The 8356-nt window shown below is 35.1% G+C and overlaps 1 protein-coding gene across 1 annotated transcript; it reads left to right on the top strand.

Annotated features, from left to right (window-relative positions):
* LOC103132647 (carcinoembryonic antigen-related cell adhesion molecule 6-like) lies at window positions 1–7675 on the top strand. Its single transcript, XM_016667499.1, has 5 exons — window positions 1–199; window positions 424–759; window positions 1777–2061; window positions 6183–6464; window positions 7469–7675. Exons 1-5 carry the CDS (start codon window positions 160–162, stop codon window positions 7573–7575), a joined length of 1050 nt encoding a protein of 349 aa, XP_016522985.1. The 5' UTR covers window positions 1–159; the 3' UTR covers window positions 7576–7675.
* The last annotated feature ends 681 nt before the right edge of the window (window positions 7676–8356 follow it).

The raw sequence follows: 8356 nt of genomic DNA, 5'->3' as shown, positions 1-8356 counted from the left end.
AGTTTTTAATTCCAGTGAGACATGCCGTAGATTCTCAAGGCGGCTCTCATTACAGTGGTAATTTACACCAGCAAGTGTTTACCATCGCAATGCTTTTTAAGTCTCAGTTCGAGAGCTGACCTATCCTTACAGTCACATCTACAGATTTGCATCAAGGCCATGTTACGACTGCTTTTTGTTGTGACTGCAGCTTTTACAGGTAAGCTTCTCGTATGAGTAAATTGCAACATGTTTTTGAAACAAATTCAAGCCCCAATTAATGAACAGTATCCTTAAAAATCTCAAAACAGAAACAAAGCGTGTAGATATAGAATTTTACCTTTTTTGGCCTTCTTTTGTATTTTTTTTGTTCTTATACAGATTTTCTTTTTTTATGTTTTAAGCTGTTTTTAATACAGTATTAAACTTGAAACTGTCTTCCAGGTTTATCAAATGGATCTGGTGTGTTACCAGATGGTCCTCTGAATGCCTCTGTTGGAGGGGCAGTAATGTTCACAACAAACTTGAATCCAACAGAAACACCATTTCAGTTCATCAGCTGGGATTTTGATTCTAGTTCAGGACTTAAACCCATAGTTCTCTCAATTGCTTCTGGAACCACACCTGAACCAGAATATGAAGGCAGGATCACCCTCTTCCTATCTACTGGATCTCTGGAACTCAGGAATCTGACACTCAATGACAGTGGAAATTACATATTTAGCTTTCGAGCAAGTGGAGAAAATCTAAGGACAGGACACACCACACTGCACATATATGGTGAGTAGATGTTGAACGTCAAGACTGACATTACATTAACATATTTCAATCTTTAAAGCTTCACTTCAATTTATTTTTCCACTAATACCTGTCTTTCTTCCAACCATTCATCTTGTAACCTTTAAACACAAATGAGAGGTGTATTATCCTGAGATTTGGACTATTTTAAATATATTTTGTGGCAACAAGAATTAAGAAAATAACCAAAAATGTTCTACAACATTGCTCAGTATTTTAAAAACACTTTAACTCTAGAACATTTAAAATTACACTGATGAAAATTAAAAAAAAAAAGGTTTTATCAGAAAGATTCAGAAACATGGTCAGTTATGTTATTTAGACTTAGCTTAGCCATGCACTCAAACATGTCAACATGTTATGAGATTAATGTTCATCAAGCTTTGCAAAAAATATTTTCCATTGACATGGTAAAAAATACCTTGAAAAGAGTAAGTGGGAGGGAGGAGAGTAGATAATCCCTTGAACTTTTATCACTGTTTTTGGTTGGAGATTTTTCCTTGTCAGCAATGCAGTAGTTTTTCTTTCCTACTTTGTCTCAACATGTCATTATTTTATAAGGTCTATACAATAAAACATACATCGTTTCCTGGTAGTCGATTTACAAAACATATTTATAATAGTTCAAAGCTCAGGATAATATGCCGCTGATTTGTATTTAAAGGTTATAACTTGGATGGAGTATACAATATTTACAAATGTACAGGCTAAACATGTCACAGATTAATATATATAAAAATTTATTTTAAAAAATAGTATTTATTGTTAAAAAAAATCTAGAAAAATATCTAAATCATTTGTCAGTTGAACTGAAAAGAGTAAAATTTTATCAGGTTATTTGTGGAGTAAGGTTTTATTCTGCATGAACAGAATGCAAATTCATACATTTTTTTTTTATCACTTCTCCATGTCAATGTCTGTACTTAAATGGATCATGATTACTGTAGAAATTGTTTTCTGTTTTGTTTGAAAACAACTGTTTTTTGTTTCCACCAACAGAACCAGTCTCCAATGTCAGAGTCTCCCCACTAAGTGCAGACTTGATTGAGTTCAACAGCTCAGTCCATCTGTTCTGCTCCTCCTCTGGATCTTCTCTCTCTTTCATCTGGACAAAAGACAACTCTGAGCTTACAGCCAGTGACAGAGTTCAGATCAACAAAAATGAAGAAAACTCAACTCTGACTATAGCCAATGTGATCCGAAATGACAAGGGATTATACAGGTGCCATGTGTCTAATCCTGCCAGTTCTATCATCAGTGTTCCAGTAAACATCTCTGTTAGCTGTAAGTTGTTCATCTACTTGCTCACTATCTACTTACTGCAGCACATCTACTGGCTGCATTACATCTTCTTGCATAGATATACTGCAGCCATCATAGATCAAATTACTATCACACATTACTGAAATGTCACATCAATATTACTTGAAATTTTAATATGGAAACTTAGTTAATAATTCATTTAACAGCTTATTGTAATTTGTAAAATTTGAATCTGCATAAATATATGTAATTTCTTCTGAGTGCTTTTTCAATGAAATTACATTTTCTTCATATTTTTCTGTGTCTCCTGTCAGATAGTCCAGACAATGTAGAAATATCTATCTAAGGAACATCATAAGACAGGGTCAGATATTAATTTGACGGGCTCTGCTGATTCATCATCTTCGTGATCATAATCATGGTTCAGAACAATTACTGAGCCAAATTATTTTGATAATAGAGTTAGTGGTGGTTAGTGGTGGCTTTTTCAAAGACATACATCTTTGTAAAAGCTCATAAATTTAATATCTTAGGGGCCTTGGCAACTAATTTCTCTCCATATCCATATTTTATTGGACTAAATTTGTTGGACTAACATTGAACTAAAATGCAAAGAGCTGTTGCCTTGCAGCAAGAAGGTCCTGGGTTCGATTCAGGCCCGGGGTCTTTCTGCATGGAGTTTGCATGTTCTCCCTGTGCATGGTTGGTTCTCTCTGGGTACTCCAGCTTCCTCCCACAGTCCAAAAACATGACTGTCAGGTTAATTGGTTTCTCTAAATTGTCCCTAGGTGTGAGTGTGTGTGCATGGTTGTTTGTCCTGTGTGTCTCTGTGTTGCCCTGCGACAGACTGGCAACCTGTCCAGGGTGACCCCGCCTCTTGCCCAGAACATTAGCTGGAGATGGGCACCAGCAGCCCTCCCGACCCCACTAAGGGACAAGGGTGTACAGACAATGGATGGATGGCAAATGACTCCACATGGCTAAAATCCGTAATAAAACTAAATTGCATTTTAGTAAGACTATTAAGATACAGAAGTTTTAAACACACATTGGTATTAAAATACTCAAAACTATTTGATATAGCCCTGAAGTCCCCCCTGAATCCGGATGAAATGGGTCGTTCCTGTTTGGAGCCTTCAGAGTGACGTATCTACAGTCAGTAGAAGCTGCAGTTGAATACAGCTGCAACTGTGGCAGTTACTATGCTGCTAAGAAAAGTTATAAAATCAGGTTTTCAAAAACAAAATAGAGAGAGGGACAGAGAGAATAAAGGCAAGAGTGTTAATTTATTACCCAGTTTTTCTCCAAGAGAGGTGGGTAGACTGTGAGATTATCAACCATTTAGCATAGTTAGCTTAGCTACTTTGCCTCAATTTCACTAACATTCAATGAATTAAGGAAAAAGAAAATTACCAACATATTCATATATTTAACTTGTTCCCTGTGCCTTTTAGCACTTATCAGATGAGTGAGTGAGCAGACGCTCTAAAACACGTCCCTCCTGACCTGTTCTCTCCTGAGTAAAATTAAAGCTGCAATATGTAACTTTTATATAAATATTTTTTCCACATATTTGTATGGTATGAGGGGTAATCTATGAAAAATATAGTTCCTCTGCTTTCTCCCAGTGCTAGAAACAACCAGTCAATGGCAGGAGAGTTTCAGTGCTGTCAATCACAATCTCATGTGGTGCTGCTCATCTGCAGATAAACGGTTTCCTGTAATAAGTTGTTTCTCCCCCATTAGCACATTTAACAGTGAGTGAATGAGGCTAATTGACAGCGCTAAGAGCGTCCTACTAGTTCTGATTGGTTGTTTTGGTCAGAACGATGCATTATTTTAACCAGTAATAGTAATTCATTTAGGAGATTGAGGAGATTGATTGTTTTCACAGATTATCTGTCTCATAACACACTGCTATAACATCGTGACAGCTTTAACAAATATGGAGAAAACATATTTTTTATTAAAGTTATGTACTGCAGCTTGAATAAAATGCAACTACATAGCATTTTTAGAAGTCTGGATTACTTTATGTGTAGTTGCACGTTGCTTTTGACTGTTGCTCATGGGGAGAGACATTTCAGTATTTTAAACTTATTGGAAAAAAATTAAGCAACCTACTTGCATACTGGATGTGGACTGTTGGATGTAAAATTTATGACCAGTAAATATTGTGCTAATTATTAGTATTGAACCAAAGAAAGCAAGGCAGATGCAAGCAGATGCAAATTGTGACGCTTTTTATAGGTCAAATAGACTCAAACAATTGTAACAGCAGCTGTGCAGGAGGCCCACTCAAATTTTTTGTCAGGGGGCCCACGATTCCTGGCAGTGCCCCTGATCATAAATGACAAGAGACAAAGGCTTGAAAAATATCACTTTATGACCAATGATTCCATCTGATATGAGTTTCACATTCTGGGATTACTGTAAAGAAATATGGAAGTTTTACATGTTATAAAAATTTTTTTAAATGTACTACTATACCCTTTTTAGTATAGTGTGTATAACACCCAAATCAACTTTTATTGATGATAAATTAAGCATGTTTTTTAGGATTCCGTCTTTACTTTTCTGTGGAAAGGTTGACATTTTCATGAAAATTTGCTAAGTTCTTCAATAGTTTACCAAAAACCATCTCAGTACTGGTCATCTTTAGTTGAATGACGCCTGAGCAGTTGAATTTTCCTAATGGCTGCAGTAATACAGTTTTGTATAACTTTGTCACTCAGCTACGGTTTGGACACAAAAGCATTTCATTATAATTTCCCTCAGAGACTCAGCAGACCCGGTTGGCGGCAAGTCAGGAGTTGAAAAAAACCAGACGAGGATTGATTGATAGCATTTATTTGCATTGTGAACACGGAGTAGAAATGACTGTCAGACTGACTGCAGTACTTGGGAAGCTCGCTGTTCACTTTAGGACTGGCTGAGCTGCAGAACGTTGTCGCCATAAGTCATGACCGGCTGTTTTCTGTGATTTTTTTCCTTATGATCAGAAACCGGGCGAATCGTGTGGATTCCAGACAGATTGGACAGATTGTTAGATCCCAATCAGGGATCGGATATATGTCTAGCTTTTCTAAACACAAATGGGAATAATGACAGTATCTACCATTATGTAGTGGTACATAGTCAGACTGTCTCGAAACAACGTATGTATACACTTTGCAGCAGTGACGGCCGTAAAGCGAAACAGAACACAGCAACATCTGGAATTGGGAGCACTGTTGCCAACTTAGTGACGTAGCTATATTTTCAGCTACAACAGACCCCGTTAGTGACTTTTTTCCCCCAAAAATGACTAGCGACAAATCTAGTTACTTTCTCTGATTTATTGGAGACTTTGGTGACAAAATAGGAAAGCACCAATAGTATTGCAGGTACAGTGAACAATGAGAGGTGTCTTGAACCCCTCCCACCTCCAAAATAGCCTGTAGTGGAGCAGAGAAAAGACCCACTCCGTTCAGTTTCCAATTTTCAAGGGAATCATGCATGTGCAAAGCTGCCAGTGATCCCGCTCTAGATAAAATATAAATATAGATATATATTTGAAATAATATGTAAATCTAGTTTGTTATTTTGCTCAATATTTTATTAAACCGGAACTGTTGCACCAAAAAAAAAATTTAAAAAGAAAGAAACTGCATTTAATGTACACAGCCCAAGTGTTTTATTAAATGATACATAAAGTAGATAAAATAAAAAATAAGGGATATCATAGATCTTTTAACATCAGCTGTTATGTGTCCAATCCTCCCAGCAGTGATCCACTACACCTCTCTGTTAGCTATGAGTTTTTCACCAATACGATTACCTTCTTTTGAAATGGAAACAATAGCAAATTTATTGGAGCTTAACAGCTTTCGTTTGTTGCTATTTGTACATAATTTAGGGAAATATCAGAAACACATTTAACAGAAATCAGATGAAGTAAAACACACCATCATATTTATAAAACCTTATCAGTTAATAATGTCAGTAATGACATTGGTCAGCCAATAAAGTTTTAATATGTGCTTTGTTTTCACATTTGTAATATTTGTCTCAATGACACTGATTAAGCACTACACTAATAAAACTGATTATGGTATTAATGTATAGAGTTAATTCATCATAATTGTTCTCTATTATTACAGATGGCCCAGAAAAAGTCACCTTCTCAAAAGAACCACCTTCTCAAAAATATCCAGAAGGGTCGGACATCCATCTGTCTTGTTCAGCTGACTCTAGACCTAATGCCATTTTTAATTGGTTCTTTAATGGAAATGTTCTTCCTGGTTCTGGATCTCAGCGTGAACTCCTTAATGTTCAGAAGAATCAGAGTGGAAACTACAGCTGTCAGGCCTTTAACACCAGAACCTCAAGATATCAAACATCTCAAATTTTAGTTATCTACATAGAGGATATCACTACGGAAGGTAAGCTACATCACATTCAAAAACTTTAAAAATATTTTATTTGTATTTTATGTGACATACAAATAAAAGTAGCACATTTTGATAAAATGTATTTTATGTATTGGGGGCCATATATTTAGCCCCACATGCCCTGTAGGACCACATTTTACTCAGAGTAAATTAAATTTAGGTTCTGGACTTTGAGTAGGCCATTCTAATAAGTGACTTTGTTTTCATCAAAATGTTTACAGTGTAGCTCTGGCTGTATGTTGAGAGTTGTCCTCCTGATGGACAACAACTCCGAGTGGAGTCGTACAGGATTGTCCTGTATTGAGCTCTTTCCATTTAACCATCAACTGTGACAGGATTCCTTGTCTGTTTAGAAGAAAATTATCCCAACAGCGCAAGTCTATAACAGTCATCTATCTCTATTGGAATGGCAAGAAATTTTTATTTTAATCTCATCTGAAATGGCAAACAATGAATTTGTCAAGAGCATTTCCAGTTGTACTTATTTATCAAAGAACTTTACACAACAGACAAATTCATCCATTAGCACTCACAAACCTGCAGACATTATATACAGATACACAGATCAGTAGGAAATTAAAAAGGGCCATTTATTCCATACAGAGTTTAAGTTGCAATTTCTTAAGTAAGCGGAGTTTTTCAGTGGTAAAGGTGTTAGATGATGTCTATCATCATCTAACACCTTTGTGGTGGTGTAGATAGATAGTATACTGTCTATCTCCACCACTACTCCTCTCCTGAAAGCATTACCAAAACCGTCCCTTCTGATAGGTTTGATTGTGCTAATTTTTTCAGTGGTTCTATTCATGATCTCAAGTTCTTTGTCTATGTTAGTCTACAGTAGAGAATAATCTGAATCATTGTCCTAATTAGTAAAAATATTTGTTTTCCTAGAACCACTCCTGTCTATTTCCTACTGTTTGCATTTGTCAAGGCATTGTGTAACTTGACAGTTTTGCATTGTAAACATATTTTTCTTTTTTATTGCTTTTTAGAAAGCAACCCATTACCACCTGGAGCCATTGCAGGAATTGCAATTGCTTGTGTAGTATGCGTTTCTTTAATTGTCTTTGGAGTGTACTTCATACTTAAAAAAAAGTAAGTGGAAAAAAACTCTGAAAATAAAAAACAACCTTCTATAATTATTAATAATTTACAGTTAAGATATGCTTAGATTATTCCTTAAAAATGTGCTTTCTATATTTTGTCAGTGCACTGCTTCTGTTTTGTAGTTATCATTATAATCTTGATTTGACTATTTACTGTAATTTGTATTTTATTAAGGAATTAAAGATTTAGGTGTAAAACAATATTCATTCAGTAATTGTAATTGCATTATTGTATGTACAATATACATAATAGAAAATAACTATAAAAAACTAGGATAGGACAATAGTGTTTGTTTAATATTTATAAATATTCATCTATTTATTCTATTTTCGTTTTTTTTTGTCTCAGCAGAAAACGAGGGAAAACCTCAAATAGAAATATTTCAACAGGTAGGTGTGTAAAGGCTGTACATGTATGTTTATTAATTCAGCATTTGTTGTTTTAATTTAATTTATCCTTATTTCATAGATGGGAATAGACGAGTTAATGCTGCAAACACCAATGAGGTAAAAATGAGCACTGCTATTAAATTTTAATAGTAAGATTATTTTTATATCAATGCATGATAAATTTTAAAACTTTGAGCATACAAGAACACACTCTGTCAAATAAAGGCAGTTGTTCTTAAAAATTTTTTTAAAACGTTTCTGATCAAAAATACAATGACTGACAACCCTCAATGGAACTCATGTTTGGACTTAGATTTCTTGTCTTTTCTGCTTCATAGCCTGTTGTTTTAAAGATATGCAGAAATAGTCACAGTCTGAAGAAGC

The sequence above is a fragment of the Poecilia formosa genome, unplaced genomic scaffold, assembly GCF_000485575.1.
Source record: "Poecilia formosa unplaced genomic scaffold, Poecilia_formosa-5.1.2 Scaffold1186, whole genome shotgun sequence".
Classification (NCBI taxonomy): Eukaryota; Metazoa; Chordata; class Actinopteri; order Cyprinodontiformes; family Poeciliidae; genus Poecilia; species Poecilia formosa.
This window is presented reverse-complemented; position numbering and strand designations above follow the sequence as displayed.

Bases quoted from the DNA above. Each gene is read 5' to 3' on its own strand.
- LOC103132647 (XM_016667499.1), top strand. From the start codon at position 160: ATGTTACGACTGCTTTTTGTTGTGACTGCAGCTTTTACAG. The intron at 200-423 runs GTAAGCTTCTCG...ACTGTCTTCCAG, and splicing joins TGTGACTGCAGCTTTTACAG to GTTTATCAAATGGATCTGGT. The intron at 2,062-6,182 runs GTAAGTTGTTCA...CTATTATTACAG, and splicing joins AGTAAACATCTCTGTTAGCT to ATGGCCCAGAAAAAGTCACC.